The sequence below is a fragment of the Dunckerocampus dactyliophorus genome, chromosome 18 (genome assembly GCF_027744805.1).
Source record: "Dunckerocampus dactyliophorus isolate RoL2022-P2 chromosome 18, RoL_Ddac_1.1, whole genome shotgun sequence".
Classification (NCBI taxonomy): domain Eukaryota; kingdom Metazoa; phylum Chordata; class Actinopteri; order Syngnathiformes; family Syngnathidae; genus Dunckerocampus; species Dunckerocampus dactyliophorus.
Window position 1 is genome coordinate 17,841,054 of NC_072836.1, and position 13,115 is coordinate 17,854,168.

Genomic DNA, 13,115 nt, shown 5'->3' on the forward strand with positions numbered 1-13,115 from the left:
TTGAACATTTCATTACTATTTTAAGGGTGGGTTCTGTTTTTTTTTTTTTAGCTTTGGTTTTGTTTTCACTTTTTCAATTAAATGCTTGTTTGCAATAAATTGCTTTCTTTAAATTTTTTTTTTTTTTTATCTCACTCCCATTTCTTCTTTTTGTATTTTGAAGCTCTACTTAGAACCTCCTTGAGGTCCAATAGTGCAAAATGTCAATTCTTCGACTGGTTTTAAAGGTTTGATCAGGAGTGTATCTAATACAGAGATTCTCAAAGGGTCTCAACCTGGGAGCCTCATTTTCCAGCGGCCCACTTTTACTCAAGTCATTTTTAATTTGTATTGTTTTGTATACTTTTATTGAAGTCATTTTTATTTTTGTATTTATTTTTATTTTTTTTTCCACTTTTCTTTAAGTCATTTTTATTTTTAGATTTATTCATTATGCATTTTTATTTATTTGTATTTTTTTTAATTATTTTGTTCATTTCTTTATTTATTATTTTATTATTTATTAATTTTTTTATCATTTAATTTCAGTCAAATCAAGCAAATGTTTGGGTTTTTTTTCGAATCGCTTGTCATCTTTTGAAACATGAATACACATAATTACATGCCCAAAGTGCATTTGAAGGCTTTTCATCAACAAAATGAGGAAGACCGTGATGAATGCATGAATACAAATGATGCATAAATTAAAATGACATGTCAAAAATACCACCGTCTCACTTCTAACTGTGCGATGAACATGTACCGAGGAGGAAGATGACTAAAATATTGCTGAAATTGACTTCGAAATAAGTTTGACCTAAGTTGTATATTATAAATTTTAATGTAATTTTTTGACTTGCTGTCTGCGGACCCACCCAGAATGGACCCAGACCTGCTTTTGGGTCCTGACCCACCAGTTGAGAACCACTGATCTAGTAAACACATCTTCTTGTTTGAAGTAAGTCCATTTATAATAATAATAATAAAGTCTAAATAAAATAATAATAATTCAAAAATGACTCAATGAAAATACATTCCAAATCAAATAAAGAAGATTATATCCATAAACAAATAAAATAAGTACGCTTTTAATGTGACTTCACCAGAGACCTCATTTGACCTTCTGCCAAGACAGACTTTTCAGACAAAAACCACAGCAGCAAAGAGGGGCTGGCCCATGGGATGCCCGAGAGAAGAAGCGAAACTGCACAGTTTCTATCGCCACAAAGCTTTGCACCTGCTACCCCCTCGACAGCCTCCGTTCGATGGCTCAGCGTTGACGCCCTCCAAAAATCCACACTCACCTGAGGTTCTGCGGAGTCTGGTCTGCCGTCTGTATAGAAGAAACCAGACAGCCAAAGCCACCACGGACCCCACCGTGGTCAACACCACCACCGTCCACAGAACCGGACTCAGAGCCATCGCCGGTTCGGAGCGGACGGCGGGAGGTGTGCTTCTCCGATAGAACACCGGGGTCAGCTCTATTGAGAATACTTCTAATCATTTACAATACTACATAATATGAACCCATGTATCATTTGGCAGCTAGTACATCAATATGATACCGACCTGTTGGCGGGTTAGATTGAGGTCTAGGTTCCGCCCTGCTGGGGATGCAGGCGTTGACAAGGTTGTCCCATTTGCTTCCAAAGGGACAGTTCTTCTTGGTCATGGCTACAAGCAGCAGGAGCGACACGCACAAACAGAAGAAGTGTCAGACCTCCTGGATGGTTGCATCCATTTATATGAATTATATGACCACCGATCTTACAGACGTTTCACTTCCTCCATTTCACAGGAAGTGCATTTCAGAGCAGCGCCCCTCGGGAGAAACAGCTCACTCTGCTTCCTGACCTCTCGTCGTGGAGTCAGTACCGCATCTGGTTCAGTTTGTGTTGTGTGACAGTTAATACGACACACAAAAGTTGCAAACTATTTTCATGTCCAATGCTTGAGTGTGGGAAAGCCTATGGCGAGAGTGTAAGGTCACTGGATCTTCATCGTGGCATTTTTGCAGGGAAAAAGACGTGACAGGACAGCACAAGTGCAACATTACAACTTTAATCATGACATTGCATAAATGCGCAGCACCGCTTTATGAATACGACTAAATAGAATAGACTGAATAGACTGAGAATACGCTGGATGCAATCATGGCAGCAAAGCCCTGAGAGTGATATCCGTGACAAAGATCGTCATTCCTGTGCCTTCTGCTTACGTTAAAAAAAAACAAACACTGAAGAGTCATAAGGCAAAAGCCCAAATGTTTGCTGACTCATTTTGCCCTGAGACAATGCAAATTTTCAAACCTGTTAGCATGTGAGACACGCTCATTAAAACAATCAAGTGGACAGGGGGTACAAGACCGAAATCGCGACTGAAAAGTCCAAAATGCTCACTTTTGACTTGACAAGATATGTTTTCTTGCCAGGCACTTTCTAAGTCAGACCAATTTGCTTACCATTAAGTAATGTGGACTGCAAATCTGAGAGATACCTCTTAAAAGAAGAGGTCACCTGCCAACAGAATTATTATTTTATTCCTAAATTTAAAATGTCCACACAAACAGGCGCATCCCAGTAAAACAGATCTATAAAAAGTTCAATTATTCCAGTACAGTGGAACCATGCTGAGCGTCATTCAGAGGTAGGAGAACGTCAGTGTTTTGCAAGTCTCAAGTCTTCAATCCCAAGTCTCAAGTAAAAACGTGCAGGTCCAAGTCAGGTCTCAGGTCGAGACAAGACAGGTCGAGTCAAATCCCAAGTCGTAGGCTTGACATTTTTTCCAGTCCTTACAAGTCATAAGCACCGTTGAGCGTTTCCCAAATAAAATGCCATTTTAACAACGTGACAAGCTATTACCATCCGTTTTCTATACCTCTTGTCCTCGTTAGGGTCGTGGTTATGCTGGAGCCTATCCCAGCTGGCTTCAGGCGAGTATCAGGGCCACATTGAAAAAAAACAAATCAGAGATTTTGAGAATAAAGTGGTAAATGTATGAGAATAAAGTGGTAATATTACGTGTCATCGTGTCCGAGGGAAAATAGGGCAGGAAGCAAACTTTCCTCTTGTTGCAGGCAAGCTTTTATTTGTCACGTGGCAGCGAAACACCAGTTGAGCGTTTGGCATTTAGATTAGCATGGCTAGCCCTTCTCACTTCCGCCTTCCTTACCCTGCCCCCCCCAAGACCAAAGGTTACAAAAGAAAAAAAAAAAAAGAGAAAAAAAGTCGTAAATTTACGACAATAAAGTCTTTATTCTCGAAAGATCAGATTATTTTAATAATCCATTGTAACAGGCATTGCCTGAGACAGCTATGAAAAGGGGGGACTTATGTGACCTCTGGTTATATACTTTTTTCCTCCTAAATTTACGACCTTATTCTCCTAAATTTACGACTTTTTTCTCCTAAATTTACGACTTTTTTTCTCCTAAATTTACGACCTTATTCTCGTAAATTTAAGACTCTATTCTCGCAAATGTACAACTTTTGTACGTTTCCCCCCCCCAAAGTGGCCCTAATACTCCCTCTTAGGGTACACCTGGACAGGTCGCAAGATACAGTGCATCGTCCCTCGCTATATCGCGATTTTTCAGAAATGAATGAATTAATAAATGATGGCTGTTTTGTGGCAGTCTATTATTAGACCAACTATACAGGTATTGTAATACAAGTGTTATGTATATTCTGGTCACTAGGTGGCAGTAATGACACAATACATTGATAAGACATTACCTTGTATTACATTACCTTAACACTGCATGAAGTCAGTCATGGCACGTCCAACATGATGGAGTGAAAAAAGCTCTCCTCCCATCCTGTGTGGAAGTGGTAAGTTTTTGGCTTCTTAAGTTTAGAGATAAATAAATTTGAGGCTAACTGGTTAGCTTGTTTGCTAGAGTCCCTGCAGCATACAAGCTGCAATGTGGAGTAAACAATTAATAATAACTATGATAATATTCCATTTATTCACACTGACTCCTGTATCGCAGAAATTCATTTAACACAGTCGGGTCTGGAACCAATTAAACGCTATAAACGAGGGATGACTGTATAATCATTTTACCTAATTAATTTTGTGTGTTTGCACACGTGTGCATGTGAATAACTGTCCACCATCCGGCGCTCAGAGAAAGGTAAGCCACACCCCCGTTGTTTGTTTTTAAACCCGTTCATGGATGCATTCAATCAGGCACATTCTGTGAGAAAATGTGTCATCTTGCTGGAAACGTCGCGCTCGTTAAATAGTTTGAACGGGGACGGAACATTTTGCTCAACATACTCACTGGAAATCTAGACTAAAGTCTGATGACGTCCCGAGTCATTGAAGTCCAAGTCGGTTTGCAAGTCTTTGATGCAAGTCCACACTTATGTATATTATTTATTTATGATGTAATTTTATACTTTACAGCTAATAAAACCTCCAAATTCAGTATCTCATAAAATGTGAACATGTGTCAACAAGTTGAATATTGCAAACTCCTGCTTTGCACTCAAACGTTTGCACATGAAGTGCAAAAACTCCCAGAGTGATTAGTTGGGACCTCTTGAAATCACATAAGTTTTGTATTATATTTGAGTTAATGGAGCTGCACCTGTACTGTACCTGTTGGGATATATTTTCAAATATATCTGTACATCATTACATTGATATATTCTTTCAAATCAATTGCTGAGGCGTAACGGTTTGGTTTCACTGCTTTCTAGCGAGGCAAGCAGGAAACATCTTTGAAGTCACCAAATATGCTTCCTTGCCGGCTGGAAGGGTTAAGGCTGGAAGAGGAGGGGCGCCATCCCGACGAAGGTGAAGTTGTAATATGCTGGTAGGCCCTGATGGCTGACGTTGCTGAATTTCTCCCACATGAACGGCGGGAGTCCGCCCTGCGTGGTCGGCCCGTTCACGGCCTCCACGCGGAACTCGCCCGCCATTTGGAAATCTGTTACCTGCTCACACAGCAATAAACATTTGAAGTTAAAAAGCTTATTTGCTTGTGTAGAACCTTCCTGTGATACTTGCCTTGGTGTCATAGCAACCGCCAGGCGAGGGCTTTTCTGTCTGTAGGTCGTTACGGCAACAGATGGACTTGCAGGGGTCACCTTTAGAGTATGGATCCTTCTTATAGTCTGGGTGCCAAATCATAAAAACTAAAGTTGAAATCAAAGATTTTGAAAATTTTTTGAAGTAAAAAGCATCAGTATTGATACCAAAATGTGCAGTATCGCCCAACCCTAGCACTGAATATGAAGCGCACTTCCAGTGTGAGGCAACAACTCACCATTGAACCTCATGATGCGCTTCAAAGAGTCCAGGTCCTTGACATTAGCCTGGTCACGACGAAAGATCTTGGCCCGGGAGCAAAGGTCGTAGGAGAAGTCCTCTCCGAAGTCCTGCCACATCAGCTCATAGCCGCTCAGCTTGTAGATGTTCTGGTGGAAGGGGACGTTGTAGGACGGCCAGTACCCTGTGGTGGTTAAAGTGAAAGCACGTTCCAGTCTTCCAATGCCAGAATGAAAATAGCTTAGTATGCAGGTCTGTTCTTACCGAGACGCAGTGCTTGGGTCTGGTCGGAGTACTCCACCAGCCCAGGGATCTGCTCCACTACAGTCAGAGCGCCATTGCTAATGCTGTGGCCCAGCTTCACTTTGCTCCTGTCCAACACCATGTACTGATTATTGTAGGTCCCTGCAGCAGATCGAACATGAACAGGAAGGTCGTAAACAGGTTTTAAATGCTCTACAAGAAATATTCCATTTATAAATAAGCAATCCTACTTTCTGGACATTCACTTAACCAATGAATCGCGCTAAACAAGGGTATTGTAACTTGTGTTGTACTGTATGGAGTATTTTATTGATAGAAACGTATTACAGTGACCCAATACTATTTTAAAATCCCCTGAAATGAGCAGGATAGGGGCCTTTAAGCTCTCATTTTGCGCAGGTGTTCTTACCTGAGTTGTACTTGGAGAAGATTTTGGCCCACTCCTCTCCGGTATGCGCCAAACTGTGAGCCAATCGAACCCTCTGCCAGGCCAGCAGGCTTTTGGGGGTGACGACGTCGAAAAGGGAGGCGTTGAAGACATTGTTGGTGGTCTGGGTCATCATCAAACCACTCCCTAACAGGTAGAAGTCATCCAGGGACACCAGGAACCCTGAGGGAGGCGTTCAGGAGCAGTCAGACCTGCACTGTACTTGAGGATTCGTGGTGCCTACCCGGGTAGCTGCTGAAGGAGAGTTTCCCAGTGGCCGTGTGAGGCTCAGTGAGGTGGAAATCCCAGTGTTTGTAGATACGCATGGTGGCAGCATACGTGTACCAGCTGGAGTGGGCAAAGAGGAGGTTCTCAAAGCCTGGAAGCATCTGATAAAACAAAACAGAACATTGTCAAGTGGGTTTCAAAGTCAAGGGTCTGACGAAACGACTTGCTATACATCATTTAAGGAACATAAAATAGTTGCTTTTGGATTTGCATATTGTGGAAGGCTAAAAGTGATGGATAATATTGAGTACAATAAATAAATTAAATGCGGGTAACATCTAGAACAGGGGTGGGCAAACGTTTTCATATACATACATACATACATACATACATATATATATATATATATATATATATATATATATAAAATATTTTTTTAATGAATGTATTAACATATTTCAGTCTTTTCCAACTATAAAATACCATTCACAAAATAAATTGTGTCAATGTAATAAATAATAATAAAGCATACAATAAAGCAGGGGTCACCAGGTAGCCCCCCACGACCACATGAGGTGCCCGCAAGCCTGCTTTTCATTCAGGTTTTAAGTTGATAATGTGAGAACACTAGAAAGAAAAGTATTCTGAAACATAAAATGTGACTTGTGGATACCAGCATTTTATGAATGTTTTGGTAAAATAAACATATTCGCTTTGTTTGGGTTGAAATAAGGTATGAAAATCATTTCTACAAAAATGAGTAGCTCGTGGCCATTTTCATTTTCTAAAAGTAGCTCTCGCAAGAAAAAACATTGGTGACCCCTGCAATAAAGCAACAAAACAAAAGCAATTTAAGCAGCTACACACATTTACAGTATATTACAGTCACTTTTTTTTTTTTTTTTACTTAAAAAACAAATGGTGTTCCTGGAATTAAAATGTGACTTGGGACCCTTTGTGGATGGAAAACTAACTTGAAAGTATCTTTGGAGGTGTGTGTGTGTGTGTGTGTGTCTTTCTTTCCAATTAGAACCCCCTTTGCCCTCTGACCTTTATGAGTGCGGAGCAGTGTCCCATCCCTGGAAGTTTGAAGTGTTTAAGTGACGTGGTAGAGTTTTGGACCAAAGCCGGGATCAGGTCCAGCAGATCTCCGACCGCGTTCAGGAATTGAACGGCAAACAGGGACAGCGGCTGCGAGAGTCACAGCACATGTTAGCAAACAAGCCCACCTGTTGCCTTTTTAGTAGGACCACTCATGACTGTTAAAATGTGGCAAATGTGTTTATTGCAAATTCTAAGTTTTGCGCTCTTATTTCCTTTTAGTGGATGCAGGCATAACACACGCAAAAATGATTCAATCACAAGCATCTCACAAAGTCTCCATCTCACTGAAGACATCTCACTGTCTTCATTTGTGCAAGCAAACTTCTACTCCTGAACTGCTGCACGCAAAAGGGTGGAAATTTGTCAAAATATGCACCTCGACTGTGTTGCCTGTGCTTATTACTTTTCTGATAAATACACCACACAGTGGCCCTGTTATTAAACACCATGGTCGGATTCACCGCTCAATATGTTACAAAACATGCACCATAACTTGAGGGTGTTTAGTCAAATCACCACTAAAAAGGATGCAAGGGCCACTTTGATATTTTGGAAACTAGCTAAGAAGTTATATATACTTCAGCATCTAAAACAGCATCTCAGCTTTGTGATATAGGTGAAAAAGTGTATTATTAGTATGAACGTCCGTCTTTGCTCTTTTTTTCCCCAATTTTTGCTGTTTTTTTTATTTTTAAAATATTTCAACTTGATTCTTAAATCATCTTCATAAATTTTGTTCTCATAATATTATCACTTTATTCCCCATAATATTTTGACTTTATTCCAATAATGTTATAACTTTTTCCCCAACCAAATTTTTAAAAAATTACAATTTTATTTTGTTTGTTTCTCATAAAATTACGACTTTTAAAAAATAACATATTTTTTCTTTAATATTTCAACTCTGTGCTACTGAAATGACATTATTTTTCCTCATAATGTCACAAATTTATTCTCGTAAAACTGCAACATTTTTTCTTGCTAGAATACGACTTTTTTCTGTTAATATTTTGACTTGCTCCTCATGGTTCCAGACCTGACCGCGATTAATGAATTTCCGCGATATAGGACTCAATGCTAATAAATTTAATATTTTGCGAGTTACAGCATGGAAAACCTGTTTAAGACTTTCTAAATATTGTTTTTAACATTAGAGCCCTGTAGACATGAAATAAGACGCCTATAGTCACCTCTACACTACCATTATTCATTGTTTACAACACATTGCGCAACTCTTTTGCTGCAGGGATGCGAGACAGTCCAGTTAGCCTCAAATTTATTTCTTTGAAACTTAAGAAGCCAAAAAATACCGCTTCCACACAGAATGGGAGGAGAACTTTTTTTTGACTCGATCATGTCGGACATGCCATGGCTGACTTCATACAGTGTTAAGGTAATGTAATGTAAGGTAATGTCTCATCAATGTTTTGTGTCATTACTGCCACCTAGTGACCATATTATTGCATATCACTTGTATTTCAATATGCTTAGACTAATAATAGACCGTAGCCAACCAGAAAATCGCCATCATTTATTAATTAATTAATTTCTGGAAAAACGCAACAAAGCGGGAGAGTGATATTGCGAGGGATGACTGCATTTCAACTTTCTTCTTTTAAATTTTCTTCTCATAATTCTGACTATATTTCCATAATATTTTGACTGTTTTACATTTTTAAAAATATGTCGTGTAGTTTGTTTCACATAATATTACGGCTTTAAAAAATAACATCTTTACTCTTTAATATTTCAACTTTATGCTCATAAATGACGTTAATTTTCCTCATAATATTACATTTTTCTCGTAAAATTACCACTTTTTCTTGTTATATTACAACTTCTTTCTCTTAATATTTTGACTTTAACCTTGTAATTTTGTGTGATTTTTCCCTTTTTCTGTTGCTGTTGTTTTTTTAGGTTTCTTGTTAAACTATATTTTCAGACTGTGCCATGGGCCGCAATTGCAGCACCTCTGGTCTAATGGTTATAAAACGTTGAGGATATTTGCATACTAGCGTGTCTTCCAAAGTATCCTCACCACCACCCACATGAGGCGCCACTAACATCACTTATGGTCACATGTCCTGATTTTTTAATGTGAAAAAGCAGTTGCTATACTTCCCCCTCAAAACTGGAACTCCACACTTTTTCAGATCAACACTTCTTGTTCCATTAAATGATGAATAACATGCTTTCACTGAAGGTTCCTCCTTCCAGAGAAGATCTTGGCAATATAATACCTAAACATATGGTTGACGTGAGTGCAGAGTTACAGACTCACCACAGGCTGCCACTTGGCTTTACAACAGTTGTTGCGTTTACTACAACAATATGATGGTTAACACCTTTTTCCCTTGTCTCTTGGCCCATTCTGCAACTCCTGCTTGCAGGCCGTCCATTTGGGCCACAATGAAGCCAGTGTGTTTCCACAGAGGATCAGAACTCTTGTTGTTCTTCACCTGCTCTCTGGTCCAAGAGTCCTGCTGCCTTGGAGAGCGAGAGTCAAAGGTAACCAAGCACTAACTGTCAAAGGGTGTGCATTTACGTGTATGTGTGGCGCAGACTCACTTCATGAAGCTCTGAAGCGGGCCCAGGATTGTGGGGTCAAGGATGAGTTGAGGGTACATGTTGGTGTAGTGATCTATCATCTGTCTGCACAGGAACCATAACTAGAGTAGCACTGAGTATCATGTCAGAACTGTTGTACAAAATTGACTCTGGCTGATCAAACATAGACAAGACACACAAAAAAATGGTGTCATGACTAAAACTGATCTCATCAAACACAGGTCACAATTGATTGCTTTGCTTTGACTCTCTCCATTGTGTAAAGGTTTCACAGATAAGTACGACTTACTGTGCAGTCAGAAAGCCTTCAAGGTAGCCCGCCAGGAAAAAAGTGTCCTCATCAGGCTCAGGTGTTTGTCCGTATCCAGCTCGGATCTCCAGAACACTCCAGCCTGTAGTGGACAGGGTGTCGTTCAGGAAGCCATACGCATCCCCGTCGACCTCCATGCGACCCTCCTTCAGCAGCACAGTCTTGTGTTGGGCATCCCAGTATACTGTGGCTGCTGTCAACTCTGCAAGAAACACACCGTGTATCGTACAGTATATATCATGGGTGGCCAAAGTTTTTTCACCAAGGGCTGCATGCTGAAAAATCCAAGGATGGACGGGCCGCTTTGATATGTTATATTTTGTACACCAACCCTTGTAGATACAGTATACAGTATATACTGTATATTTCAAGAAAAAATAGCCTGCATCTCAGCTTTGGGATATAGATGAAAAAGTGTATTATTAGTATAAACCTTTTCTCCTTAATTACACGTTTTAAAAATTGTTCTTCCATTTATACTGTTGTTTTTTTTCCCAAATATTTCAACATTCACATTTTCTTGTAATGTTCTGACTTCATTCCCACAATATTGGGACATTATTCTTCTAGTAAAACTTTTCCCACAATTGCAACCTTATGCTTTTTATGTTCGTTTCACATAGGACGACTTCAGAAAATAACATATTTTTAATTTAAAAATATTTCAACTTCAATTTTGGTTTTAATGTAATTGATTTTATTTTATTTCTATTTAAATATTTATGTTTTTTCCTCAAAATATTATAACTTTATTCTTGTAAAATTACAACTTTTTCTCGCAATATTATGACTTTATTTTCCTAATATTTCAAACTTACTCTCGTAAAATTACGAGTTTTGCTGCGTTTTTGCTTGTTTTTCCCTTTCTACTGTTGTTTTTTCCCCCAAAATATTTCGCCATTTATATTTTCTTGTAACGTTCTGAATTTATTCCCATAATATTTGGACTTTATTCTCGTAATGTAACTTTTTCCCAACCTAATTTTCCTAGAATTGCAAAGTTATTCTTTTGGTGTTGTTTGTTTCACATAATATAACGACTTAAGATAATAACATATTTTTTATTTAATATTTAATATAACTTTAATTTTATTTTTACTTTAATCTAATGTATTATTTAATTCTTATTTCAATAATTATACGTTTTTTCATCATAATATTACAAATGTATTCTCTCTCTCTTTACGCTCAATAAAATTACTGCTGTTTTTTGCATTTTTTGCTACATTTTTTTCATTTTCTTGAGTAATTGTATTTTTAGAATGTGCCAATAAAAATAATTTTAAAAAAAGGCGTGGGCCGGAGATGGCTCCCGGCAGAGGCAGAGCTACCACTCTCTGGCCACCCCAGTGGCCACCCCCATGGCTCGGAGCCAATTTTGACAAATGTGGCTGTGTGGTGCAGAACATTAGTTCAGCCTAACCGCCGTTTCCACTTGGATGCATTTCACTGCTGCACACAACTTTCCGTGTGGAGGAGTTGTCAAAAAAAACGTGTCTCGCACGAACTGCAAGCGGTAGGTGAGTTTTGCATGATTACTTTGGTCGCTTCTTCTCAAGTTTTCTCACTGTGTTGACTTTGACTTAAATTCTGAAGCATGATATCACGATTTATGTGCTAAATATTCAGCACATAAATCTGTTAATATTGGAAGCTCTTTGTAGCTTGTAGCTCACCTTATTGCCACCCCTATGTGAGAAATGGTCTCACCTTGGCCACCCCAATGAAAACTTTCTGGCACCGACACTGGCCCCCGGGCTGTGCTTTGGGCACCCGTGGTGTATATTGTCTATGTTGCAGCAGTTGCATTTGCAGCAAATGTTCTATATATTCAGTGTACCATGTTTATTATTGTGGTCATAGCATATCTTACTGACAAATGTTTATTAGAATAAATGTAATAGTTGCTTAACTGCTGCAAGGTAGGCAATATATCGTTTCTAACAATAGTTTGTAACTGATTCGAATAAATATAGATATATCTGACTATGATGCAATGTGTTTCTAGAACCAGCTGCTAACTAAAGTCACAATAATAATGTTAATACCTTTCTGACAGTGTCAACCGAGACTAATTAGATATGACTTTAATGGACAACAATACGTGTCGTCCCATTAACTGTGTATTTACTTGTATAAACACAATATGCACAATTCAACAAAACGACAGCTGCCGTTTGAACATGAGCGACTTTTCTTTACACAACTGTCATAGAGTATGATTTGTATGACCTACTTACCGCCTGCTGTAGAGGCCGCATTGATTAACACAAAAATGTAGTAACTTTTAAAAAGCATATTTTGACAAGAGTTCGGAGGTGTGCTCAGTCACACATACACCGAGAATAAAAAAGCAAGGAAGTGAGGACGGACCAACTGCAAGAAAACGTAGGGAAAGTCCAAGACCGCCGAAGGTGAATGAGGTAAAGTATGTCGCCTAGTGGTAAAGGCGGGAAGAACAAGTAGTTGATCCCGTGACCGTAAGGATGAGTCATATCCTCACTCCACAACCAAGAACCGACGGCAAGAGTCTTAATACAACGTACAAGCATAATAGCTATGTTTACATACACAAAAAATAGTACCACCCCAGATGGGACTCGAACCCACAATCCCTGGCTTAGGAGGCCAGTGCCTTATCCATTAGGCCACTGGGGCTCACAAGATTTCTTCTGCCGACATATAAAATTTAACGGATCAACAATTCGGATGTCTTTATGACGACACAATTTGGTGTCACATACAAAAAATGATTAGACCACCCTTGTTTCTTCAGTTTCTTTTTCATTTTAATACCTGATACAACTAAAGGTGCCTTTGTTTGGACAATTGTAACAATGGCAATAATAGCTGATAAGAGTTAATTTTTTTGACAGTACAATGCTATAGCTATTCATGTAAGAACTTATGTGATTTTGATTATCAAGAAAACCATGGTTGCTAGATATCAGCTCTTAA

General features: G+C 39.0%; 1 protein-coding gene and 1 non-coding gene across 3 annotated transcripts; both read right to left on the reverse strand.

The window, feature by feature from the left end:
* Positions 1-2,047: 2,047 nt before the first annotated feature.
* Positions 2,048-12,605, reverse strand: plbd1a (phospholipase B domain containing 1a). 2 transcript variants are annotated; one of them, XM_054760156.1, is made up of 11 exons: positions 12,398-12,605; positions 10,137-10,359; positions 9,848-9,931; positions 9,625-9,766; positions 7,226-7,366; positions 6,192-6,336; positions 5,930-6,130; positions 5,521-5,661; positions 5,255-5,440; positions 4,996-5,102; positions 2,048-4,922 (listed from the first exon to the last, which is right to left on the reverse strand). In XM_054760156.1, the coding sequence occupies exons 1-11, from the start codon at positions 12,453-12,455 to the stop codon at positions 4,746-4,748; spliced, it is 1,605 nt and encodes a 534-aa protein (XP_054616131.1). In that variant the 5' UTR covers positions 12,456-12,605; the 3' UTR covers positions 2,048-4,745. The 2 variants fall into 2 exon arrangements, with proteins under 2 accessions (XP_054616131.1, XP_054616132.1); XM_054760157.1 differs by lacking the exon at positions 12,398-12,605 and having other exon boundaries at positions 9,848-10,000; positions 10,137-10,283.
* Positions 12,606-12,742: 137 nt separating this feature from the next.
* trnar-ccu (transfer RNA arginine (anticodon CCU)) lies at positions 12,743-12,815 on the reverse strand. Its single transcript has one exon. It is a non-coding gene; the product is annotated as a tRNA-Arg (tRNA).
* Positions 12,816-13,115: the final 300 nt, after the last annotated feature.